Source organism: Amblyomma maculatum, chromosome 6 (genome assembly GCF_055883805.1).
Source record: "Amblyomma maculatum isolate TAMU_Amacu chromosome 6, ASM5588380v1, whole genome shotgun sequence".
NCBI lineage: Eukaryota > Metazoa > Arthropoda > Arachnida > Ixodida > Ixodidae > Amblyomma > Amblyomma maculatum.
In genome coordinates, this window is record NC_139349.1 from 132737408 (window position 1) to 132764908 (window position 27501).

The window sequence follows — 27501 nt, forward strand, 5'->3', positions numbered from 1 at the left end:
CTTTAAACAAAACCCCGCTTTGTAAGCACTGTCATAAGCGCCGCGTCAATCAAGGTACGTGTCCTCCTCAAAGAGCTTCTCCGTCCCATCTACACTACGGTGCTCGCCGCTGCTTGCTGCTTCTCGCCCATACGGTACAGAGTAGCTGACGTGCTAGGGTAACACCATAGCCGCCAAGTATGGATACTCGAGACCTCTCGCGGCTGATCTTGTCGTTCCAGACCACCGCCAGAAGGCGCTGCAGATAGCAAAAAAAAATTACTTCGCTTCCGAGATTTGGCATCGGACGCGGATATCTCCGAGCCTGGTGATAGGCTGTGGTGCGCTTCGTTGCCTCCGCTAGGATTGGCTGAGAGCAGCATTCGATAGCAGGGACCCACGGAAGTGTCATCTTTTTTTAGTGTACATTACCCTATGATGACCTAGATCCTGAGCCATTGATTCACGGTGCTTGCGGAAGTGAGTAGACCGTAGGTTTTCAAAATCGCGCGCCTTTTAGCGAGAGACATGCAGAACTTGAGCCACTGCGGCAAAAGTTCTCGAAATTCTATGCAACCGATACGTGGCTAGAATTATTGATCGCCGATAAAGCCCTGATTACAACTAAGCACCTAATAGCGATAGTGAAAGATTTACTTATCAGAAACGATTAATCAAGATACTAGTTCACGTTATTTCATTTTTGACTGATGTCCGCCAGCAATGCTTCAACCATGCTTCGGAACCAATCTTCATATCTCGAAAGGAATGTTTTTACAAAATTAGTGACCAGACGTTTTGAAACGCATGGTACTTGAGCGGTACAGAAAGGCTTAGCAGCGCACCTCTAAAAATGATTGACACTATTATAGGTTTCACAAAGGGAGCGCCAAGACGCCAGAAGTCCCAGAGCTCCTAAATAAAGTTTGGTTGCTTTTTTCGTAAGATGGAACAGCCTTACGCAAAGATGCGAACTATTTTGCTTTATTCACACTTGTAGAACAACAGACACCCCCTCCTGCTATATTCCATAAGACTGTGGCAGAAACAAACGAAAAAAAGCTGTGGTTATGATGCCGTAAGAGCAGCGAACGATGATCGTAGACGGATTAGGTTTTAAACAAGTCGCACCGGAGACGTGAAGGAACAATAGCAAGTGTGACAGGGTTACTAGTCAGTCCTTTCTATTTTACGTGAGGACCGTTAATGGTGAGAAGATCAGATAGGTATGTTTCTTTCTTTTCTTTTTTTGCTGCGGATAGCAGCCTTTATATGTAAGAGATCAAACAAATATTTGCCGATTGCATGACAGCTTCAATACTCTAAAAATGGGGCGGACAGTGCTACGGGTTTGAACTATCTCTTAATAATACATCACGCTCTATATACCATCCTTAAACGCTTTTGTTAAAGTGCATTTTATTTCTCGACAAACTTTGCATGCAAAAGTCTGGCAATGTTTTTTTTTTTTTTTTTTTTTTTTTTTTTCTCGCGAGCGCCTTCATGCACTGAGCCACACAGCGCATCCATGCCTTTCGAAAGTGTACTTCTTCAGAAAGCCTTAAAGAAAAACTACATCGCAAGGCGTTCAAAGTTTTACGACATCACGCGATATGCGACGTACGACATCACTTCTATGCTCCGCGCGCTGCAAAATGCGCAACGAGGGCAACACATAAGGTTTGCAGGCCTTACCATATGGTGCTCTCGGCATTCCACATAATCCGAAGGCGCAGCTCTCCAAAGCGTGCACATGCAACGTGACATTTCAGCCATCCATCCTACCCGCAGGAATTTCACGAGCACCGGGTTTTCTACTTGGAAAAAAAAAAAGAAAGAAAGTGAAAGCAAAGAAGGGACAAGCGTGACAACTGGCGCAACGCAGGGCCCAATCTCTCACTGCAAAGCGAAGCGTGTATATGTGTCGGTCCAAGGCGGTGTAAGCCGCATAGCTAGCATGTCGCAACACAGCTTCAGAAACGGGAGGGCCCGAGGCCCTCTCTCTGACCTTTTTAGAGACTTTAAAACTCCAAGCTTATTTGAGTTCGTTTCTCTGTTTGCTCGACAGCTCAGAACTTGGGTAATTCAGCGATAAACAAGAGACTTTACGAGAAGAGGATTTCCAAGGAAAATGCAAGTTTTGCTATTATGTTTACCCGAATAACGGGTTCTTAGGTGTTAAATTTAGAAAGGATGATGTCTGAAAACTTTTTTTTTTCTCTTTTTCGGTTTATACACCTGCTGCTGCAAAGAACAATGGTCGGACCGTACCCGCACGACAGGCTTCAGGCGGTGAAATAAGCGTAGTTCAGCTTTCATAAAATCAACGTCTGTTACCGTTTTTTATTTTTTTTTACTGGCAGCATCCATGTTCGCTATATACAAATAAGGAAAATGTATTATTTTTCTAACTCGCATTCCCATTTTCAAGATTCTACTTTTCTAATTCTACTTTTCTAGTGCAATTGTATCAGAATTTGAGAGGCTGCGTAGCTCCATTTGCTCGGCTCATAATTACCAAAAAGCTTTCCACGATTTTCGGACAACCAGTGCAGCAAAACGGCATGCTTTACACAACAATTCATGCATTACAGGTGCTTTGTTTTTGTCGTTTAAGCTAATTGGCGTGGGAGGGGTAACGAGACGTGCTTTTATTTAGCATGCTTCTCTACAAAACAGCGCTTATTCATGAAGCGGATTTGCCTATACAATTTCACAACCTACAAATAATCTCCGCTTGGCTAATGGAACTACCGAAAATTCACTAATGAGCCGACCGACGGCACACTTATATTGAGTACCAGTTGGCTGCATAATTGAAGCACGGAAAGGCTTCCGTTCTGACGTATGCTGAAAGCGCATCAAAAAAACAAAAGCTCTGCCCGTCGAGATTGCAGCACTTTTTGTCGTTACTAGTGCATGGGTTTCTGGAAGCAAAAGCTTTGACTGCATGCTCAGAAGCTAATTTACAGAGCTTCTCGCATGTTGGAAAGGCTTATGGCCGGTTGAAGCCGCGCATTTTGTGTTGAAAATGGAGGCGCAAGATCCTGTAGTTTCGACACACCTCATCCCTTTACATTGATATAGTTTTTGTCCTGTTGTTTATGTAGCGGTCCCAACGATTTATTTAGCAGCGGCAGACAGATAACCTCTTGTTATGCCAGGAAGTTCTGCAACGCTTTATCTGCGTAAAAATACAGAGAATGTTGGCATTGCACGAGAAAGAGTTTCACTGATCACAGCAGAGAGAGCAAGCTCAAGGGATAGTTACACTGTTGTTTTGCTGGAGGTACTCCAGTTGAAGTCCGGTAAAGTTCGGACGAAATTCTCTGCCACAAGGCTACCAGTGCGGCTGAAGGCATCTCTAAATGCGGTGCACTCGAGGCGGAAGTAAGTTTCTGCCTATCCTTGCCCACACTACCGAAGTAAGGGCATATTTCAGTCTTACCTCTCGAATACGAAATCATTAAGAATGCCAGTAACAGCAGCAGACCCTCAAGTAGGCGGGTGAACCACTTATGCTATAAAACAAGCGGCGCAGAAGGCTGTACAGTTGTGTATTCAATTTGAGGACTAAGGATGCGTTCTGTTCTTGTCCGCAAAGCGGCTAATAATCAGCATTACTATTGTAAGCATAATTTTAAGGCTAAAGCCTTTAATGGCTCATGCTGTCGTGGACAAAATGTGTCCCGCTTTTGCGGCGGCTCTGATTGGCCGAGGCGGGATGACGTCATAGAGGTCTCGGCCAATCGCAGAGCGCCACAACAGTATGCGCGAATGCCTGCCTTATATGGCCATATTCCGATTAATAATCAATTACTAATTAATGACGAATGAGTCAAGTAAGTAATAAAGGAATAATAATTTAAGTAATTGTACAATTACCTACCGAATGCCTAATTAATTGATTGATTACTAATCAGTACCAGTTGCTTAGCACAATGCGGCAATCAGGCTTTCGCCTTTCCCAACTTTAGTCGCTAAAGACCCTCGTAATTTTTTACATTATAAATAATCTATAAACCTTCTACCGCTTGTTTTTTAACCAGCTTCAAAACTGACACTGAGCAAAGTTAACAAGAATAATGACTTTGACTGCAGCGGGAAAGGCAATGGCAAGCCCCTTAACGGCGCTGTCGTTTATACCCCGTTCTTTTCGCAGACGCCTCCGGCGTTCTTGAGGTCTCCGGTCCAGGCGAGTCCCAGCGTTCCGCCCTCGAAGTCCCGGTAGGTGAACATGTAGGCCAGGCAGAAGGCGTCGTAGTCCTCCTCGGAGAAGAGCTCGAGGAACTTCTCGACGCCATAGTTGCCCGGGAACCGGTACTCGTGGTCGCGCAGCGCTTCCATCGTGTGCACCTTGATGCGCTTGATCAGGAACGAGATGTTGTCCGAGCGGCCGTCCTGGTCGAAGTCTGGGAACGCGCGCACCTCTGCTTTCTTTTTTCTGCCTCGCAACATTTTGCGAACAAGGGTGAAATACCGGGGCTTTAGAACTCAAGGACGGAGACAGGGACAACACATTCAAGGAAGAAAGCTGAAAATAAGGACTGCATAATACTTATGAACTCAACCTCCAGAAGAAGGCAGTTTCGTGCCTACGAACTACATCACAAACCAAAGCGTTGATTTAAAGTGGGGATTTAAAGACTACAGTCCGCATTCAGAATTTTTATACACTACGAGCATTTCCGGCTCCGTGTGATGGGCGCTGCCTTTTTAAAACAATTTTTAATGAGGTCACTATGCTCCAGGACAACTATTTCTAGTTATGCAGTCAAATATACGGGGCTGGAGCTTCCGTCACGGTGTTACTACAACATGTAGTTCTGTCATATCTGGCCTCAGTTACGGTTTCTGCTTCAGCTTAGCCTTTGCCTGAAATTATTGTTTTCAAGCCGCCAACGATGCAAAAATGACTTTCTTTCTAATAGTTAAGGAGCGAACGCAAATTCGCGGTTAATAAATATCATGCGCTGCTTGCGTTGCTGAAGCAAGCACATTGCGAAACAGTACAGAAATCGGCAGGTAGATGCAGCAGAAACAGCGGATGTATACTCTTCGGGAGATTCCCGACCGATGGTGAAGCCATTCCATTTGATCGACGTACAGTAGTGGTTTGAAAATGCGCTACACTAACGTTGCACACGCTTGTGTTGTAGTATAACTGCGAATTAAAACTGACTTGAATATTTCTGTGATATTCCAGAGCACGATCCGCGAAATTTATGAAGGGATTTTATTCTTCTTCGCAGTGAGCTGATGAGTTTCGGTCTGTGGCTCTGGCTGGATAGCCAGAAAAAGTCCGAAATATAATCAAATATTTTTTAAACTCTACAGATAAACGTAAAGCGCTGTTCTGCAACTACTTCCCTCAGTCTCAGCCAAAGTATGTTTTGGCTTTCCCCAAGGATTATTTATCGGTCCACTTCATTTCGTAATTTACGTCAACGACGTTCCGCTGTCCGTTTCGTTACTAAAACGTCTGATTGAGGACGGCTGCGTTCTATACCTCGAAATAACTTCCCAGGATTACAAGATAATTCTTCGGAACCACTTATATTATTTAGACAAACCAAAGCATAATGAATAATAAGGTGGCTCATTATGACATACATATCTACGAAGCCAACATTTGCTGAAACCAAGGAACCAACAGGGGAAATATTTTTATTTGTGATGTTAACGAGAAAATAGTTGTGTAATGATATTTAACTCAGAGACAGGTAACTAAAAAGAAGAAAAATAGGTAGCCACATGCCGACCGTGGGATCCTACCGTGAAGTCGGCGCAGCCACCGCGTGTCGCCTACCATGCTCGAAAAACTGGGCTACGGCGGCTGCTGTCCAGTGTTTACTTTAATGTGCAGCCTATACTTAACAATGTTCACAACCGCCATCGTCAACCGCTGTGACGCCAGTAAAACGTCCTCTAATGCTGCGTCAGATGAAACGTGATTTAACGGTGATGGCGGCAGATGTACCCCTGTAGATGCACTGTGAATGGTGATGCAATATAGAACTCCTTCGATCTTTTCTCAAGTGACTGAAATGGAATATTAGTGGCTAAAAAATTTTCTGCTGCCATATTAACATTTACCCATCGCTCTCATCCGTTGCTCTCACTGTGCGAGTGGCTTTTTAACTGGCCACGTTGAGCGCCACTTTTTGACAGAAAGAAATGAGAGCAGGCGAGTAATTTTATGTTAGGAAGTTTAAAGAACCTTTCATTAAAATAGGCGACAAAACAACATGCATTTTGATAGTTACGATGAAGAGGACATCCCTGTGTGCTTCTAAAAAGTTGAAGAACTTGTCTTCATGAAATTAAATAAGGCTCTTGCGAACTCGTAGAATTTAATTTTAACTAGTAGAACAGATGTAACCATCTCACCGGGTGTCCTACCCAGTAGTCATCGGTGGTTCCGTCGATGGACGAGTACCCACCTGTGGTCCTGTAGATGGAGTTGACCTTCTGGACGTGTCGCGTCATCGTTTCTATGCAGGCCTCCTCAGAGCCCATCCTTTGGTAGAAGAGGTGGTCTGCTTGCAGGTACAGCATACACGTGGTCTTCTTTGGATCGATGACCACGTTTTTTGCCGGCTGATCACTTCCAGCAGCCCACTGCGTGCGCTGCACAGACCGGATGCCTAGCGCAGCGGAGTCGGGCTCTGGGGGCTCCAGGTCCTTTTGGCTGTAGTGCGCCGCATCGCCATCCCGCCACATCAGAGGACGCTCTGCTTCCCTTTCCTCGTGAAGCTGCGTAAGCATGTGGTCGTCACCGTCTGTCTCGGTGAATGTGGCAAAGCGAGCAGCAAATATCAGCTGAACGGTTTGTCTTTAAGTGAAGGTGGCCATGATCAAGCGCTTCATCAACAACGAAAAGAGAGATTGCAATCAAATGAAAAAGTCAAAAACAGGTTCCCGAGAAGACCTGTGGCCTCCGGCACTCCGTCATTTTATTGAGCTGCGACAGTACGCGTGTGAAAAACTGTTTTATTGAGAGTGGAGTCATGGCAGCGATGAAAGCTATAGCATGTTCATCAGGATTACGATAGCCATGTGGTCTAAGGCGGGTATACATCCTCCTCCGAGGCGTAAGAAGTACAGTTTATTCGTGATAAGTTTTGGCACTGGCGGCCGACCATAATGTCACCTTAGCTTCCTGCTAGGCGTCAAGCGAGGAGCGCAGCTAATCGGAATAAAGTAAGGGATGATGGGCGACATTGCGAATACGTTGGTGGAGTAAAGATGCAGGCAATGCTTTAGACAGACTGCACAAGATGACTAACCACAACACGCTGCAGTGACCAGCTGCGAGTAAATTCTTTATTTGCATTAAAACTGGTTGGTAGTTCTTGCACCTAGGATCCGTTCTCGTGATCTCTCAAAATTTTTTCCAAGCAATGGAAAGGAGGCTAATCATTTTTGTAGATCACTTTCTCACAAAACCTAGGGCAGGGTCAGAAGTCTGGGATATCCATATTTTCAGATTTCAAACCATACAGCAAGTCTTATACAGTGTGCTTTATACATTGCGTATGTATGCACTGTGGTATCACAAAGCACCAGAAGTCACATATCATTGCCATTTTCAATTTCGTTTGTAGCAAGTCAGCATGACGGAAGCATCACACGAAAGCGGCAAGCGGCCAGTCACGGAAATTCCAAAATAGAGATCCATCCCCACCACCGATGACAGCCATCGCACGCATAGGCTAACCACTCGCCGTGTCAAAGCTGAAGCACAGTCACTAATGTGCCAATGGTCTAGTCTTAATTTCCCACGAACGACTCGAAGCAGCGGCTTCGCCACTCAAACAATTTCAGAAGAGGAAGTGGATCCGAAATTCAGACAGACATATTAAGTACGACCCCATGTATAAAAGCAATAAAGCTCCATTGGCGCTCTTGTAACCACGCGGGAGCACTTTTAAAACCTTTCTGCCACGACTTTGGCAGAAAAATGCGTCTTTCCTATGTCACAAATGCAGTCTGCGAGCAGCCGCACCACAACTTTGTCATGTAGACAGGGCAATTATAAAGCTACGGACGTCTTGTCTGCGGAAGTCCACCAATCATGAACCGGCGAATGTCACATACCCACCAAAAAAAGCTACCTTCTGAGCAGAATATACGATGTAGCATACGACCATCCTTTAGGAACATTTTTGAGGAACGAACGTAACGCATGCTCTGGTCCCCACATTGTTCTTGCGCACTGGCTCCTCATTCCGATGCATGAACAATAAGTGTACCGAAGGATACTGACCTGGTCTTCATCGTCGCTCGCAGCATCGCTGCGCCGCCGTCTCCTTGTGCGGCGATATCCACCGTCGCGATCTCCGAGCAGACCCGAGGCCCACAAGGCCCCGTTCCGGAGGACGTTGGAGGACTGCGCCGCGCTGCCTTCGCACGGCGCGGGCTTGTGCACGTGGCAGTAGGACTGGTTCTCCGGGAACTGCACGTCCGAGCCCTTGTACATGACGGAGTGAAAGTCCACTGGCTCGTCGAAGTACCGGCTGGCAGGTTCGACAAAGAACTCTTCGCCGTTGCGCACCGCGATGACGCCGTCGAAGAGCCCCTCGGTCGTGATGAGGCCTTCGACCGACGATTCTTCGTCGTCTGCGACGTGAAATTTCAGCGTGCACTTCAGCCCAATGCGAGAAAACTGGCAAAGATTGTTTTGTCTTGCCCTTTTCTTTTTTTTTTTTTTTTTTTCAAATACGTACCACAAACAGCTATAGGGCTGGCACCATGTTTTCCGCTGGACTGTGGGAGACATGCGCTCACAAAATTTTAAAACGTGCTCTGAACACCATACGAGAAAAAACAGTTGGCATGGGCAGGTTACTAACTGATGGTTTTTCAGCGACCACTGGTTAGTCAGAGACCTGTATGGGTACCAAATGCAACAAATATGGGAGCAGCAGAGAGGTCCGCTGAAACTCTGTTTTGGGAAGTTTGTTGGTATAGTGCTGACAAGGCTGGCATGATGCAAGATGAACTGTATATATTTTGTCGGGCAGTGTCCTCAACTTTTCTACTGTCTGTGGTCGCAGTAATGAAGATGCAACAGTGTAAAAGTAATTCGGATGACCAAAACAAGTCAGTAAAACCTCCCGCTTTTGTTGCCGTTACCAGTGAAGGCTGTTGCCACACATTAATTCATGACGGTTGCATTTCTATTTTCTGCAGGTTTCCACAAGCACATTATGAAGGGAAAAGTGTGCTGGCACGAATTTGAGCACTTTGCAGTTGACCGGGTTAGTCGGCATAGTTCAGTAAATCCTTGTGATTTTTGCTACCGTTACCAGTTATCCGAAAGCTATTACCACACATGAATTCATGACGACTGCATATCCATTTCCTGCAAGTTTTCACAAGCACATTATGGTGGGAAATTGGGCTGGCACGGATTTGAGTCCTTTGTCGTTGACCGGGTTAGTGGGTTAGCGCTCCTCTTTTGTTCGATCGAACACACTTTTGCGGCACTTCCCCTCTTCCCTGCGCCCTCTCCTCTACACGGGCAACGTTACGCGCGACGACCGCACCGGCTGCAGTCATCGTCTTCACTCAATGCGACTAATTTGCGACGCTGCTGCTGGCGGTTCTTTAATAGCTGCGACGGATGCTACTGATTATCCGTCTTCATAAGTAGTGTATCTTAATCTGGTAATATTCTATGAACCTCAAAGTGGAGCAAGGACCTTGCGGGTAGGGAAGAGGGGAGGGGAGGGGAAGTCATGCGTTTACTTTTTGTTTTAACCCAGCCCAAGCAAGGCTTGCTCAATATTTAATGCACCTGGCAGGAGTGTATTATTTTAGCATGTATGTCGCCAAAAGCCCGAAGACCCTTCAAACCGTAAATTCAATAAAATGTAGTCAACGAGCCTGGCCATATGTTTACCTACGTAGGAGTGTGTGTGTTGCACAATGCAAATAGAGTGATTTAGAACGCATTCTGAAGCGCAAGGAGAGGCATGTGTTGGGATGCTGCAAACAGGAGATGGTGCCATACAGTGATGAATTTAAGATGGGCAGGTTATGGAGACAAGGCTTTATTTTTTTTTAACTTTTCGAACAAAGTCTAAAAAGGTAAAAAGAAATTCAAATTTGTAGTGCTCATGACCACCCCTTTTCTATGAATATGATCTTTGACGTTAGTTGTTTCACAAAGCTCCGTTCACGAAAGCCAAAGCGTGACAGAACCCTGTGCCACAGTTGGTGGGACGATGGAACCGTGACTGTAAAAGCGAGACAGTCCAGCCGAAATCGGGACGAAATCGGGGAGCAGGAACAACGCGTCGCTCCTCCTCTCGCTTTAACGTGTTATCCGTATATGCGGAATATGCGTTTGGATCTTACTTGGAAAACTCGGCTTGAAACACCAAGCCGACTTCAACATGCACAAGTCGGCTTTCGCGATTCGCCACTATACGCGACCGCCACTATACGCGTAGGCCGGAGTCCTTCGTCGTCATAAATATATTGCGCTGTAAAGATTTCGCCACCTTTCTGCATCGCCAATTCACAACGCATATTAATGAATCTCGATCCCCTCAACAGTGAACATCCTTACGCCAAGGCCGAATTAATAAATAGCGTTGAAAGCTATGCGACCCTTTGCTCCGTTATTGGAGCGCAAGGCTCCGAGCGGCTGCTTATAAACCGTGTACATGCATGCGTACTATACATTGAATTTGTACATGCTCTCTGGGTGAGAAGAGAGCTTTGCGTGCTACGCGGAAAAATTACTACTTACACGGATTTATTGGTGCGTAAAGCTCGAATACTCATCGTGCACTGGGCATTTATTCCCTCGGATGAAAACGGCGTAGCCATATGTATTGCTCAATCGAAAGATTACAAAGCGCTTTTAGCTCTTCTAGAATTCGAGATAGCGGAATATACCTGACCGAAGTATATTGTTGCTTTCCCCCTTGTGAAACAGTTTCGTGTCTGTCTCCACTATTTCGCACATTGTTCTGTAGTTACAGGCAATGAGGAGTTGGCACAACGCCCTATTGCAAGGCATCTATCTTAAAATGCTGTTCGCCTTATTCTATACTGCACTTTTTGCATCTAGGTAAAATAAAGCTGCGGAAACAGATTTTTGTTTTGCTGAGCACCGGCTCGAATTCACGCTCCCGATTTTCTGATGGAAGCAAGAGATCCGCATGAATGCGCGCAAGATATTGTCCTGCGGTGTGACACGGAAATTCACGTAGGCTCATTTGGCATGTTAGCTTAACCTAACTGTTCTACAGATTGGCGTGGTATGCGCTAAGCACTTCTTCAATAAAGTACACTTTGGCTTTCAGGACAGCTCATACGAGTATTGAAACTGTGTCTGTTGAGCACAGGCACGGGTACAAATGGTGATGATCTCTGGCCAAGATACATGAGGCAATGCCTCGATAGAGTCGGATAAAGCTAGTCCCCTGTTAACGAGCAAGCACCAACTTCAGCCTCAAGGCGAAAGGAAAACGCGTTGTCATCGTTATCACCGCCGTAGCCAGCGTCGAGCACGACCGGCGTATAAGACTACAACAAGGCTCGAATACAGGATCCCCAAAACAGGCGCGAAAGGGAGACGTGCAGTCGTTTTCCCTAGAGCCTTCGGGGCTGCTTTTTGTTCGCGAGTTGGTCGGGAGTGCAGCGGGACGCGCTGGATGGCCTTAACGGTAGCTCACCTTCGATGTACCCCTTGAGGACGTTGGAGATGTCGTAAGAGATGGGCCCCCGGCTGGACGACTCGAAGGCCACGTCGGGACTGAACACGCTCGTGTCGCGCTTCATCCGTAGCCTGAACAGTCTGCAGAGAGGAAGGCGACGCGCACTTGTTCTGTTACGCAGGGCCATCTCAAGCCCTCTATGGCCTTCCGGGAAACGTGCAAGCGTTTGTTTCAATCAGTGCATCACATTGTGGGACGTCTGAAGTCTCCATTGCCGAAAGACCGCAGAACTGGGGCATTTCTAAGATAAGGTAAGGTAAGGTAAGGTAAGGTAAGGTAAGGTAAGGTAAGGTAAGGTAAGGTAAGGTAAGGTAAGGTAAAGTAAGGTAAGGTAAGGTAAGGAAGGTAAGGAAGGTAAGGTAAGGTAAGGTATGGTATGGTATGGTATGGTATGGTATGGTATGGTATGGTATGGTATGGTATGGTATGGTATGGTATGGTATGGTATGGTATGGTACGGGTACGGTAAGGTACGGTATGGTATGGTATGGTATGGTATGGTATGGTATTTTTTGGTATGGTATGGTATGGTATGGTATGGTATGGTATGGTATGGTATGGTATGGTATGGTATGTGCGCTTAAACGTCTGAAAGAAACTCATACTATGATTAGAGCGTTTCTTAATGTCCATCCTTTGCGGAATGTATTTTTTTTTTTCATTTGAAACACTGCCAATCGGTAACAGGCGCTTTGTTTCAGGGTGGAAAAAGCGCAATAACAGTGAAAACACGGAAAAGGGAGAAACAAAATACAGGAGCGAAGTCATTCCGATAAACATGCGGGAAAGGATACTAACCATGTATAAAACAAAATTACAAGCCAAGAAATCAGCGACATATTACACAAACAACACATAATATACAAAAGAAGATGTCTACAAACGATGACAAAGCGAGTACAAGTTATGGAGATTAACATTAGCCACAGGAAACAAATTTTTTTATAACTCTCACACCTCAAAAAAAAAAAAACTTCTCCATGTCGATTTCTTGAATTATACTCTTATCTAATCAGTTCCAATCAACAACAGTGCAAAGGGAGAAATAATATTCGGATACATTGTTTTTGGCATGAAAAGAAAGCAAAGTTACCGTAGGGTGACTTCTTGTGGGATAACCGGATGAGAAAGTTATACAATGCAAGAATGTGACCCTTGGTTATTTCAGACATGATGTTTAACCGACTAGCAATTATCTTACTTTCAGAAATGTGCCTTAGTTTTGCTCTTGAAGCCTCGGTAACATATGTTACTCCATATTAATTAAAAATAAAGTCACTGCCTTACCCGCCCCTTTCCACTTCATGAAGGCTTACACCTGTGAGTGTGCCCCATATCACGTTATCGTAATCAGGTATGGGCAGAGTAAGATTTAAACGTTAGTAGTTTTGTGCTAACTGAAGACTCCTTCAACGTCCTTTTGTGATAATGTAATTTTGCCATCGCGCTCTTCGACACAATAGAAGCATTACGGCCACAGCACTGTGGCCGTCATGTTTTCATTCCGGTATTCCCATGCGTGCAGACCAAGGATGTTCAGAAACATGAGGCACTCTACCCTTTCTATATTGGCCACATGCCTACACCACAACACTTTTCTGGCAGTTAACTGTCATCTCCCATGTGTTGAGCTAGTGTACCGGGATCTCCGGTTTTATATTGCTTTTGCCTATTAGGTATGGAGTTCACCACGGATTACAGCATGCAGGTCATCGGCTTAAAGCCCATTTTTATGTTATGCTCCTCTACAACATGATCTATGAGATTAAGAACGGCCGCAAGCCTAAAACAGAGTTGCCCGAAGTTTGTTCATCAGTGTAGATTGAAAAATCCAACTCGAGTCAAGTCATCTTTATTTCAACATAGCAGAGATGTTAAGGTCTCAACTAACAAGCCTAAAAAAGGCTTGACGAGGAAATGCGCTCCCCGACTGAACGCTTTCGCGAAGTCGGAAAACATTGCATAATTTTTTCTGCGATCAATCATTAATAGTTGAGGCAGAATCATGCACTCTTCCCACAAGTTGGGTTACGGTGGACAAACCAAGTCCTTAACCGCGTTATGCCGAAGAAAGAATGTTGTGCGTTTCTAGAAAAACAGTGACATACTTTTGAAATATATTGCTGAAATCGTTTGGTCACCTTGATTAATATAAGGTTCGGTATAGGCTCCTTCCAATCATTCCTTTGAACAGAAGCATTAAATATATTAGCAAGGATTTTAGAAGTCCATCCAGCGAATATCTTTAAGCATGCATTTGACCAGCTATCGAGATAAGGAGACTTGCGTTCATCCAGGTTTGGCAAAAGATTATTTATGCTTGGTTCCGGGTTCTACAAATCCTGGACAGGTGAGACTGTGACGAATTTATTGAATTCAGGAGTAGCCCGTTGTTTTATTACTTATTACTGACGTATTATTCCCTGTGTCTTGTTCCGCAAGACTTCTGTAATCATGTTAGCATGGTAAAGCTAAAAAATAAAAGAGCTCACTATATACATAGTCGAGCCAATTAACAGTCAACAGATATTATATATCCGTCACTACGCACTAGTCTGGCACCCATGAACACTTCCGAGATTAGGATACACGCGAACATAGACATGTTCGAAAGTGGAAGATCGCAGCGCCCCCGTCACAGCGTATCTGGTGGAGCTTCGTATGTGAAAAAATACGCGTGACACTGGTGCTGACTAAAAAGCATGTGATCCCTATTATTGTATTCAAAATTCATTTTGTTAGATTAGATACATTATTTGAAAAGCAAGAAATTGAAGACAGCTGATTTTTCCGCCCATTTAGCTAAACAGAATCTAGGATACTTAGCTGAGTCAGTGCGCATTCACAGCAGTTTCCTATCTTACTAAATATCGCTAAAAGAACAAGACAGAAATGACGTCGTGGTTGCGTTAAGATATTGTGATGCGTAACAAAAATTACATTCAGTTGAAATAAAAAAAAATATGGAGTAAAAAAAAAAGAAACCCAAATGTCCTGTGCTTGCTCACGGCAGAGAAGACTGATCCTAAATACGCACAATGCACGTCTACCTTCTGTCTCTTAATACCAGCGAGTTACCCTTACAATAATTCATAAAACGATGCCTGCTCCATCTTTAGATCCCCGTCACCAAAATCGGCTCCGTTTACTAACCAAATATTTTGTTCATCCCAGTTATGGGCACGTGTTTACATCTGAAGGTGTGAGCTAGCTCAAACAAAAAAGCCCCAAGTATCTTTACAGGATTTCAACAAAATCACGCAAGCCCCATAAGTTTTATTATGCAACGGATTCTAATCATTGCTTGTTTTCAAGTGTACGCTGCACTTTGATGCCGAGGAGCATTTGTAGTGAGAAGTGGTCGTCCCCTCTTCCCCTGGCCCCTTACAGGCATTGTAACATGGGAACAGAAACAATTCGGTGGAAAACGTTCAGATGATGTACTCTAAAAACAAGGCTTTATGCTAGTTTTTTTTTTTCCATCCTTCCTCGATTTATTGATCGATTGATCGATCGATTGACTGACTGACTGACTGACTGACTGACTGACTGACTGACTGACTGACTGACTGATTGATTGATTGATTGATTGATTGATTGATTGATTGATTGATTGATTGATTGATTGATTGATTGATTGATTGATTGATTGATTGATTGATTGATTGATTGATTGATTGATTCTCACCGGTTGTGCGCGGCGAACTCCAGGCGGATATCCAACTTGGGCGACCTTTTACTGCGGTGGTGCTGGTCCCGGAAGGAGTGGTGGTTGAAAAACAGGGGTTCGAAGTGGCGGATATGCTCGCTTAGCACCACACCTGTTGAAGAGACAGAAGCGGAAAAATACGTAAATGGTCGCGGAAATTTAAGATGGATGCAGTTACTTTGTACAGAGCTGAGTAGCAACTATGCCGCAAACATCCGGGCACTGTTCGCAGGGAGGAAACCCCGTGCTCTGCGCAAATGAGGATAGCTGCGGTATGGGTGACGTACTGAACACAAGTTCAACGCCTTGCATATAGCAACATACAGACCCGATACCGTTTTGGTTGTTGCGGTTTTTAATCTTATTCTTAAAACAAATGGCACATACCCATCACAGGGGATTCTTTTTTTTTCTCCCCTCTGTACATATAGCACATACCCAAAGTGGGCGATTTGTCTGAGTCCAGTGCATGTGTAAGAATTGAATACATTTTTTTTTTATTCGAAGACTTCTAATGTGGCATACAGTGGGGCTGTCTTTGGCTTAAATCAAGTCATGTAGTATATTTTCTTCGAAACCGAAGCAAACTCCGGTTTTTTATGTTGTCCATTAGCCACAAGATCAGTTCTTCCTGATCCTGACTTAGATTGTATGATGTATACCTTCTTAACTAGGAATTAGTATTGACAGAATAATTTGCGAAAATTTCGAGGTGATAGGAATAGCAATCAATAAAAGAAGAATATTTTAAAACGTCAAATATAATTAGTAGGTATAATTCGGAAAGAGATTCGCGTTATTCTCTTCACTTCTCTTGCATTCTTCTTTATCCTCGCATTGCGTAATGATATCAAAAGACGTCAGTGTTTTCCCCCACATCATAACCGCGCTGTTTTAACTTTTTTAACCTATCTTCCTCTTTACTTTTGTTCTAAGTGATTTTCTGCTTTTCTGCTCATCTATAGAAGGCGGCGCATAGTAGAAATGCTTCGGCATTCAAGGGACTCTTGACAGCCCAGGCCGATTAGACGTCTGCGCTATGGGCTAAATCATTTATTCTCGCCGGCCAGCACTCGCTGCTCTCCGTCTGTGGAGGGGTGATTAACCGGAGGTGGGCCACGTTTTCGGGAAGGAGAATGTTAATTTCGACATGCAGATCAGCTGAACGGGGAAATATAAGTAGAAACAAATGCAAAGGCATTACTTATTGCTACAAAGCTATAGAATAATTCTTTATACATCGCATTTTTCGGATGCAACCTCACCCTTAATTTAGTGATTTTACAGAAATTCATCAAAGCGGCCCACTGAGGGTAAGAAAAGCCCATAATGCTGATAAAAATTGCATAGCAACTTACCCTCACGCAAGAATTTTATGTATAGCTTATGTAGCATATCGAAGTTTTAGAGCGCAGCTCTTTGGCGCCCGTGTCTGTGTTTCGTGTCGTCGCCATCGGCGTCGCCGTTGTCCCTCGTAACAAGCTCCGCAGCCGGTCCAGCCCGCTGGTCTAGCTGCACGCGCTCCTGGCGCCACTTCACCGTTCGCCACTGATATAATGCCGTGAAGCTTTGAGATATTTCTATGTATGATGTTTTGTTGAAAGTCCGGTTAAAACTTATTTGAGGGCTAATTGGTTGCTCCCATCGAAACGCAGCCGACAGCGGTCAGGATCGAACCCGGGTAATCCGGCACAGTAGTCGGGCATCTTAACCAAAGCATCACTGAGGAGGTGGGAGGCGAAACGAAGTGGCTTCCGTGTGCTGTGCGAAGTTAGTGCATGTTAAAGAATCCCAGGTGGTCGAAGTTTCTGGAGTCCTTCACTACGGCGTCTCTCATAGCCTGAGTCGCTTTGGGATGTTAACCAGTGCAAACCAAACCAAACTAGTTGGTTGCACAAAGCTGACGAGTTGTGGCGCTGTCTAGCCAATCACTTACACAAGAGAGAACACTGACATACGTACACACCAGTGATGCGCATGTTACCTACTGGCGATTTATTTCAGATAAGAATAAAGATTTGAAAACGTTCCAGGACTAAAGAAATAAACGAAAACAAAGCATTCTTGAACTTAAGAAAGAGCCTTAAGGAGAAAACTTGAAGAGCTAAATATTTGAGTGAAAAATGAAAACAAAAAACTTGTCGATAACACCAACAAAAACGAAATTATGGAGAGGAACACGCCTACCTTATTCCCCTATTGTCCTGAAAAAGCATATGCAGCTTTCTGTGCCAAGTCCTGAAGCGTCCTCTTTTCCTCCATAGCAGAAATAAACTGCCAGTTATCAGTGCCTGCATCACTGGTGTGGACGTCTTCTAGTGTTCTTTATTGTGCATGTGATGGACTATATGCGACGCCAGAAATCGCCAGCTTTTTTTCAAAGCTGCTGGCATAAGGTTTGATCACATTGTAGCTTTGTCAGAAGCGACGAGATTTACCTGTAATTTCCATCCACAACTGCTTTCACCATATACGAGATAGTTGTGATAGCTACTTATCTCGAATGTTGGCCTTAAAATTGGCGCTCAGCGCACCTAAGAGAAACAGACTTCGATGTCACATGCGTGTACTCTTGCTGTTGTCGCCAAGATATTTTCTACTTGCTGACAGAAGAATATTGAACACAAAAGTTTCTTCAGAAGCCTTCTTCCGTCTTTTTACCTGTTCGGTTGCCATCGCCACAAGCAGAATTCGCGACGAAAACGGGATGCGCACATCATCTTCATGGTCTATGAGGCACGTGCTGACCACCTTAACAACCCCTATCTAAACCTTTCCTTTCAATAATAAAATATTTCCTTCCAATTCTCACGTACGTGTAGCGGGGCAGTATACGCATCCTGTTCTCGTCCCCCATATTCTGTTGGTCTCTGAATGTGCGAAACATTGTGCCTATTATAATATTACTCGTTGTAGGAGCTTTTAATTTTTCACATATTTATGCAGGCGCAATAAAGTATGACTCTCCCCTATAGAGAAACGCTATTCGTTTGATTGTCTGTGGCACTAAGACATGACTATATAGCGATAAGGAACTCGTCCACAATCGGACTTGCGACTGCTTAGTTCAGTTCCAACCCACTGCCAAGAGCTCACTCTACAAACACTGTAGCCTATACCGAGGCAGACAGAATATAAGGGGCACGTTAAGATGCGGCACGGTACCCTATACTGTTCCGGCGCTGGTACGGTTTGAGCACTTGTACGCGGTATATGGTGTTTAACAGTTTCAAATCTGATGGTGCTATGAGGACCCCTACAGTGGAGAGCTGCGGATTAATTTTGACTTCCGGGGAGGTTCATGAACGTGCAGTGACATCACATAGCGCACAGGCGCCTTACGTTTGCCGTCCATCAAAATGCAGCCGCCGCGACCGGGATTGCGTCCTCAGGCTCAGCATTGTTCGCATTGTGTATTGAGTTTGCTCCCCCCTTATGTAATGCCATCTGGCCTTTAAGGAAAAAATAAATGAAATGAAGTGAAATACCCTAATCAGTGAAACACAGTGCGGGGCGTACACGGCACACGAATATTAACACCCTGAAGGCACACAATGCTTTGATACTCAGCTTTGACTTCATTTCGGGATCTTGGCATGCATTTAACTCGCACACTACTATGGTCTGTCGGGTTTCTTATAGTTCATGAGATCTATATTGCGAAAAACGATAAAATACAAGAAAAAGTCAAGTACAGCAAAAGCCACAAACGAGATGCGCGTTAGCATTTCGCTTTGACCGAAATAGGGCCACCGCGGATGGAACTCGGTTCCGCGACATTGAGCACAGTAGTGGAATGCGATATAACCACCAAAGCGAGTGTCCGAGAAGCAAGGACTGAGCTGACGCGAAAATACGAAAGCACAGGACACGCATGCGCAGTAAAAAGCAGGAAGGCAGAAAACAAAGTGAACTCCACAAAGAAACAACTTTCTCGACAACTTGTGGCGCCTTTGTCCGCGATTTTGAAAGCAGATGCGCACGTTCTCGCATTGCCCCTTGCTTTTCAATGCAGAGCGATTAAAAAAAAAAAAAAAAGAGAGAGAGAGCGTGTTAGAAAGGCCTTTGACCGAAGAATTCCCCTTTCCCCGCGCCCCAACCTCCCCGCTCCCGCTTTCCCCTAAGGGGGCGAACTCTGCCGTGCAAGCCGGGGCCTAAACCTTAATTGCGAGCACGCGTTGTGTTTCCCGAAAGAAGCGCGCAGCCAGCGGCAGGAATGGAAGGTGAAACGGGCGCAGCACGCCTCGGCAACCGCGGGCCAATCAGCAGAGCAAGAAGCACGTCGCAACAGAGCGGGATTAAAAGCACGGGCTGGAGGTTCTCTTATTCGCCGGGAGAACAAAAGCAAACTGAGGTGCCGGTGGAAAGAGAAAAGAAGCGGGTGGGTGGAAGGGAGGTCGAGAAAGCACGACTTCGCGCGCACGACTAATTTCTTATATAAAATGGGAGTTCACTCTGGCGGCCTTCATTTTACTCTGCTTATTCCATACGCGCGCGCGACGCTTTTGTTGGATCTCTTTTCAGTGGCTTTCTCCTCCACGTCATCGTCATCATTGTTTTGTAGGGCGCTGTCTAGCGACCCGCGGCTTTTCTTTTTTTTTTTTTCTTTTTTAATCTCTGGTTCTGCGCGTTGTTTGCTCGCTTGCTTTCTAAATGCTTTGTTTTTATCGCGGTGACAGGGCAAAGCAGCCGTGTTTGTCTTCCTGGCCTGACGGTGCAAACATTCTCTAATAACCGCGTTGATTGGGCGACGGTCTTTTGCTTGAATCCGAGGTGTGTTTTTGCATTACTTCGCAATTCTTCGTGCGGCAGCGCGGGATCCGCTGGTGCTTACAGGAGTGTTTGTGGGAGTGCTGTATAGGACAACGAAGAACAAGATTCGGGGCTCCCCTGCAGAACAAGCATGCAATTCAGACCAAGAGCGGGCCGAGCTTTTGTATTAAAAGGAAATATTCATTGGTTAGCATCGCAGAGGCACTCTTTTCGCACTTGTTTTCTAATACGGGAGTCAACGCGTGATGCTGCAGCATCTGACTCCTTTTGCGGGCAGTACGATTATAATTTGCTCCAGTACGCCATAAACGCGAAATGTTCCTTAAATGATCTTTAGTTTATCATATTCATACCCGCTAAATGCTGTGCGTGAATGTTGCAGTACAGCCATTCGGCGTTGCTGCTTTTTGATTGTCGCACCTTATGAATTTAGCGAAGATATGTTAAACGCGAAGGAGACAATTTCACAAAGCGTGGTGCTTTGCAGATCACAGAATATGATATTAAAGTACACAAACATAATCCAATTGGTCAGTTTGGCAGGAAACAACGATGACATCGCAACAGTTCTCGCTGAAATTCCAGATCCGGTGCTGTCAAATCGAACAGCAGTCTCTAAACTGCGTTGATGCCATTAAATATTGCCTAAACATGAGCTTTCAGCCCTAGATGTTGAATGGATTGCCACAAAGCCGCCTCCCGTGGTCGGTGATGAAAATGAAGAGGAGCTATAGCTTTGAGTCCATCTGCTCACCGAATCTATATTCTTCCTTCGAATTCCACATCTGCGCAGACACAAAACGCTACCAGAGAAGCGTACGAGCGGAATAAATCACCGAGTGGCCTGTTTTCCTTAAATGAGATGGAGAGCTGAAATATTAGCCTGAATTACTACGCGATAAATGAGCTCGTTGCTGGCGCGCTGCGGATGATCTCGGCTTCAGAGCAGGGAAATAACACGGCGAAGGACCGACGGGTGAAGTTAAACGAACATAGGCGAAAAGTTTCAGCGTATCCTCTGATCTGTACATGTCCCACCAAAAAAAAAAAAAAAAAAAAAAAAAAAAAAAAAAAAAACGCTGTGAGGGTTGGTTAGCGTGTTGTTCAATATTCTACGCCGATATTAAATCTATCTCATACCTACACCAGTCAAGGTTGCGACAAATACCAATATTCGTGTTGTTGGGCATCGCGCATTCGTAAACCCGGACAGTCATGCACGAAATACACACACACGCGCAAAAGAGCAAACCTCGTACTAGAAACAAATTCCGCGCCCGCTGTTGGCTCCTGGAATTCGCAGTGATCCGTGAGCCACGCGAACTTGGCGTTACACAAGGCAACCTGAGACCCATTCGGACAACGCGCGGAGAATATAGGACGAAGTAAAACAAGACAAAAAAAAAGGCAAGGCAAACAAGCACTGGTGCCTTGGCAAACAGATAAAAAACGAACATTGCGCTGACTGTGGCTATTCGCTTCCTCTCTACGCGCAGCTAGAGAGGACCGGAACGAGTGGTGAAACCGAGACTGCGGCTACAACGATACGCAGAAACACGGCGGCCATTTCCAGCTCACGGGGGTCGTGCTTCCGAGTCGGGAGTCCCTCGGTGGACCGCGAGTCGGAAGTAAGATGAAGTGGCCGGTCATCCGGAACACGGGGATGCCCTTATCGCGGCCGACTCTTTTCCCCTACTCCCCCGCGCACAACGAGCTGAACCCATCTTTCCTCGCATCCGCTCCACCGGTGGTGGTCAGGGCCAATACATGCCTTACTCTCTCACTCGCGGGCACCATGTTGTCCGCCTTCTGCAGAGTTCACACCGAATGTTTGGTTTCTACCGCCGCTGCTGGTTCCAGGTTACAGTTGCTACATGGCTCTAGGTGCCGATTAACTCCTAACCACCCGAAAACCGCTAGTAATTAGACGAGTAGAAAGGACTGTGTTAACGCAGGAATGCATTTAAAGGCTAATTTTTCGGCTCTTTTTCTATTCACCTTGCTGCAGCGTGCAGACAGAAAGGAGTTGAAAGAAAATAATTAAACAGTAGGCATGTCGCACAAACCACCTACGGTCGAGCGATTGATGCAGCAGTACATACACCAAACATAACCCTGTTGTCTGTATACAGGTAATAGAAGCTTATCCATAGTGCACTGCCTTATGTAATACTTACTTCACAATTAGTGCCAACATAACGAAAAACAGCGTTGCTAATATTGAACCTAATTTCGTACTCTGCGGAAAACACAAGGGTAGCAAAAATAACTATACCGTACAACATGAATTCTATACGCTTATGAATGCAGAGCGTCTTCAACAGATAATCAGCGATTCCTAGCATACGGTGCGGCATTTTATGGCTTTTGAACGCGTCTCTTAATTTAAGTTTTTCTTTGTTTATTTGCTATGCTTCCTCTAGCTGCGTTTGAGCACGCGTTCGTAGCTTCCCTCACAGGTGTTCGCGTATGCGCTTGTACCTGCCTTAAACGTCGCTTTTCTGTCTACGAAATTGCAATTGTCCTTGAGCGTCTGGGTGGCTCATCGGGCGCATAACATGTATATGCATATGCATGTGTCAACGCTATAGAGTTCTCTTTCAATCTCCAGACCCACCTCGCCTGCCACACATGACACAAGCAGACATGCTGTACACGGTACATAATTGCTGGCTGCTCACAAGAGTCGCAATAAAATTGCTGCATGAAGGCTATCTTGGAAGCAACCTTCCTTTTGCTGTTCCATATGCATGAGGTAAAACATTGGACAGCATGCATGCATTCTTACAGGGGGTATACTATGTATCGCACGAATTCGACCGCTAATTTTTCCTTAATGACAACTTTCCTTGTGCTGTTCCATATGTATGTATGACGTAAAGCACTGGACAGCATACGCGCATTCTTGCACTGGATAATGTAAATGCGGTACGGTCTGAAGAGCTAATTTTTTCTTCGCTAAAACGCAAATAGATACGAAGTACACAGAAGGCAAAACGCGGAAAAAAGTGCAGTGTTTCCGCGTCTGTATCTCCTTTCTGTCCACAGCGTCGTCTATTTTTTTTTTTTTTTTTTCGCTGTGGAGAAAAAATTTTCCCAGGAGGCAATGTGCATTATGCAAAACGTTCGATTTTTATTACTCGAGGGGGGCAACCTCTGCCACCCTTGCTTCCCGCCGTATTTTGCAAGCCACGAGCGCACGAGTGCATGCAATTCTGGTCCGAGCTACAATATTCGCTGCATATGTTACCCTGCGTTTGCATACATGAGAGTAAAGTGCATCACTAACACATGCCGCTTCTTAGGACAAACTTTCCACTGGCACGGCATTTTTCGAGTGATTACGAAAACAAAGTCTCGGTTTGGCACTCCGAATTAAAGGCACCGATCAATAACCTGGATCTGGCTGAAAAGCGATGTCAACCTTTTCATTCCAGCCTGAAACTGGAGAAAAAAAAAAAGGAGAAAGAAGTGGAATAAATTTGGAGGGAGTACCAGAACAATCGATTGATGGCGCCCCGGTTCGATCTTTACCTCTCGTGTGGCTTTGGACAGGATATAGCACTTTATGCAACTTGGCTGAACTGCGATAACACGATACACCGAGCACAACTGTTTTAACAGTGTACAGGCGCAATAAACAGAGCGAAAACTGCGTTGAACAAAAAATTTAAATAAAACTGGACAGCGCATTATTCTAGTCAGCAGAACTTTGATTTTTGTTGCTTCCTTTCTGGCCGCTTTACGCCCAGCTATATGGGTAGATGCAGCATGTAAAGCTGAAGTTAAAAGGATTAGACTTGCAAGCAGGAAAAACCTACTATAAGTATTTTGTCTTGCTCCTCGTTCCTGTTACTGTTTCTCTGTTTCTCGTTAAAATTAACTAGCGCTCGCTAATTCGCTTTTATCCACCTCTCGCTCGTTTACCCGGCTAAGAGGTAATGCAAAATCAGAACAAATAATTGTTTTGAACTTAACTACGCTTGGTAGAGCCGCGGTTCACGGGTCTCATAATTTGACCTTACCACCTTGGTGTCGCACCACAAGGTCATGACCTCGACCCTTTGACATTTGACATTGGATGACCTTTGAGTGAACTTTGACTTTTAGTGTGACCATTCAAACATGGTTTGCGAGGGTGATGAATGGGACGAAGCTTGATGATTGGCCACAAGATTGACATCACACCGCGCCATCATGCGATGCAAACAGTGACGTCAACTGCAACTGCGGTATATGAGTGTGGAGCAATCACGCTTTGATTCAGTCAGCGATGGGAGACAACGAAGAAGGCCGTGCGATTAGCATTCTGCAATGGTGAGGCGAAAGATAGAGTGGCCAAAAACGCAAAACGGGCTGCTGAAACACCGGAACAACGGCCAAGAAGCAGCCGCGGCCGATCCAATGGCCTCGACAGCATCGGTCACTTCGCTGGAAGAACCGATGGAGACCGTGTCTCAGCGCACACGGCTATTTGACAGAACGCAACCATGTTGTGAAGCTTTCGTTGAATAAAGTGCTAAATCTCTGCTATTTTGTTTTTATTTTAGGCACCCACGTTACAGACATTCGGGCAATCCAAAAAAAAAACGAAGTTCAGTGACTTCTCAGCGGCGTTGAAAGGCGTGTAGAAATAAAGCATAGTGCAATCTTCGATCCGCACACCACCAATGCGCCCGCGCTGGTTGGTCTCGACGCGTTATGCTCACGCCCAGCTTACAAGCACCGGTTCTTCTGGTGCCCTCGGGGCGACCTGCCTGAGCACACACAGTGGCGCCCCGTAGAAGCGTATCGCTCTGCGCTTTGACTGTTTAATAGCGTCGAGGTACGATGGAGTGGAGGAGATGAAGCTTGTGCCAAAATCAGCGCAAATCAGGTTTTGTTTGTTTGCTTGTTTGTTTGTTTGTTTACTAGCACATATGGGTCTGCAGCAGCAGCATTCTCGAAGACACCAACGTTTCTACTCGAATTGCTTTTAGTAACGGCAACAGGTTAAACTGGAAGAGAATGTGAACATAGCAGGGGGTGGCATAGAGTGAGGACAGAGGCTGATATAAAGCACCCTGGATTGCGGGAAAGCTTTGCCTTGCAGAGGGCGCTTTCGGCTGATTACCATGATACCGATGCTAATGATATGAAGAGGAGAAAGTCGCAATGGACAATTTGACATGCGGCAATATAATTCCAAAAGAAATGAAGGCTAATATTTTAGAAATTTTATCTATACTATGGAGACACTTGAGTCCCTTGATTACACGAATACGCGACATATTGTTTTTTGTAATGGCACGTTTGCAGTGGGCCAGAAACGAGACGAGCATTAAAGATAATAAATCAATTTATTATCACTGCGGATACTTGTAATAACACAAGCACGCGACGCAAGACGGCGTAAATGAAGAGGAAATATGGTTTCTGAAATCTAACCCAGTCCTCAAAAACCACGGGAACAAACCATAAATCCTAATTTCGCAGCTTCCAACTTTGGTGCAGTGGGGTCATTACGGGTCTGCGATCGGTGTCTCTAAATTTTCAGCTTTGTAATCACACCGAACCACTTTTTAGTACGCGAAGAGTGTAGTTTCCGTCCGTAAAAAATACCGTAAATGAAGCCTCTCTCGCCTAGCAACCCCAGCGGACTTCAGCGGATCAAGGAGCATGCAAGGCACCCTACAATGTGTTCACTTCTACGCATTCAGCGGTAAAAATACATCTCCCACCTATAGGATACCACGTCATGCAGTAATAACTTTATTTAGTGTTTTTAGTGTTCAGCAGGGCTTAGCGCGACCGGGCCTATGTCTCCCGCGTAGGAACGCCGAAATCTTACAGAGATTTAGCTTACCGTGATCCGCGATCCGCCACCGTGACTCTCTACCGCGCGTGGGCGGGGCGCACACGCTGATTGGCCCCGACGTGTCAGGTCTAAGGGCCGACATCCAGTATGTGGCGCCATCTGTCGGTGTCAGGGGATCTGGGCATGCGCAGTAGAACGCGCGGTGGCGGATCACGGTAAGCTAAATCTCTCTCTCGTCTCTTCGCCGCCTCGACGGCCTGCTGAACGGCCCAGAGGTGGTCGTGGAGGCTTTAGCTGCGCAGAGCGGCGGACTACCTCGACGAGAGGGTTTCGGGATTAACACCAGTCACTTGTGTCTTACACTCCCAGAGTATATGTGTTTAATTGTGGCTATACGCTTGCCTTGCAGACCTTGCACTCAATGGTGTTACATATTTCTGGGAAACTCCTGTTAACTGCAGCGCGTTCGGGTATGTGTTTGCTTCTAACTGCATCCAGACGACTGCCTGAGCTCTGCATAGTTTGTTGCTAGGCGGAGCGAAGTTTCTTAAAATCTTCCAGATGCTTCAAATTATACTAACGATCGTTCAATGGACACGACACTGCGCTAATGAAATGGGAGTCGAGGCTTATCTTCGGCACGAAAAAATCCTAACTCATGCATAAAAAGCGTAGCAAAACGCTTTGTGAGGCGTCCTTACGTTCAGAATGGAGTTGATGACTATATTTGCTCACTACTTGCTTGGATTTTTTTTTTTTTAAGCTCTGGTGTTTGGTTGACGAAGCAAAAAATGGTTAAGGTCGATCTTGTGCCTGAACTTCTGGTCCGCTGCTGCGTGCACCATTACGCACTTTGCACCGCGGCAGCGATTTCTGCGAAAACACAGACCTGTAAATAAAGCGAATTGATCATTTTACTGGTGTTTTCATACGGTTCGTCCACAGTGAAGCTGAAATTAATGGCTATAGCTTCCCCACCTTGTAATGCAAAGACGGCACACGGAAGTGGCTTTCCTCTATCATCTGGACTACCGCGGTGTTTCGTATTCGCTAGCGATGCATGAAAAAACATGCTTTCTGCTATATCGACCTACCCGTAGGCTATTACAGGGGACAAAAAGAGTGTGTCCTTGGTGTGCATGTATATGCGCGCGTGTGTGTTCAGTTGGTCAGTATGTCGCGAGACATGAGCGTACACAGAAAAATTAATGTTCTTCGTGCAGCATCGATTATTGTACATCTCTGCCACCGATCATTGTTCGAGTCCAAAAGGGGTTCGCCACTACATAGCCGGCGCACTTAGTGAAAGCTTCCGCCCAATGCGCATACTGAAAATGGAAGTTAAAAACGTCTTCTTACCTGAACTTTTAATTCCACGCTAATTCTTCTGGTCTCCCAGCATGTTAAATAGACCAAATAGACATCCCGCATTCCTGTATTTTCAGCATTAGCACTTACAATGTAGTCATCACTAAATTACAACATCTTTTAAGAATGTGTAACAGAGA

General features: G+C 45.3%; 1 protein-coding gene across 3 annotated transcripts in view; it reads right to left on the reverse strand.

The window, feature by feature from the left end:
• LOC146186782 (disintegrin and metalloproteinase domain-containing protein 10-like) overlaps positions 1-27501 on the reverse strand; it is a 208318-nt gene that overhangs the window by 51684 nt on the left and 129133 nt on the right. The window contains exons 2-6 of one of the 3 annotated variants that reach the window (XM_084605735.1): positions 15403-15535; positions 11673-11794; positions 8249-8601; positions 6423-6711; positions 4126-4391 (exon numbers count right to left, since the gene is read on the reverse strand). In XM_084605735.1, the coding sequence (XP_084461861.1) occupies positions 4126-4391; positions 6423-6711; positions 8249-8601; positions 11673-11794; positions 15403-15535 (1163 nt within the window). Of the gene's footprint in view, positions 1-4125; positions 4392-6422; positions 6736-8244; positions 8602-11672; positions 11795-15402; positions 15536-27501 lie in introns of all 3 variants that reach the window. The other 2 variants (XM_084605733.1, XM_084605734.1) reach the window with 2 other exon arrangements.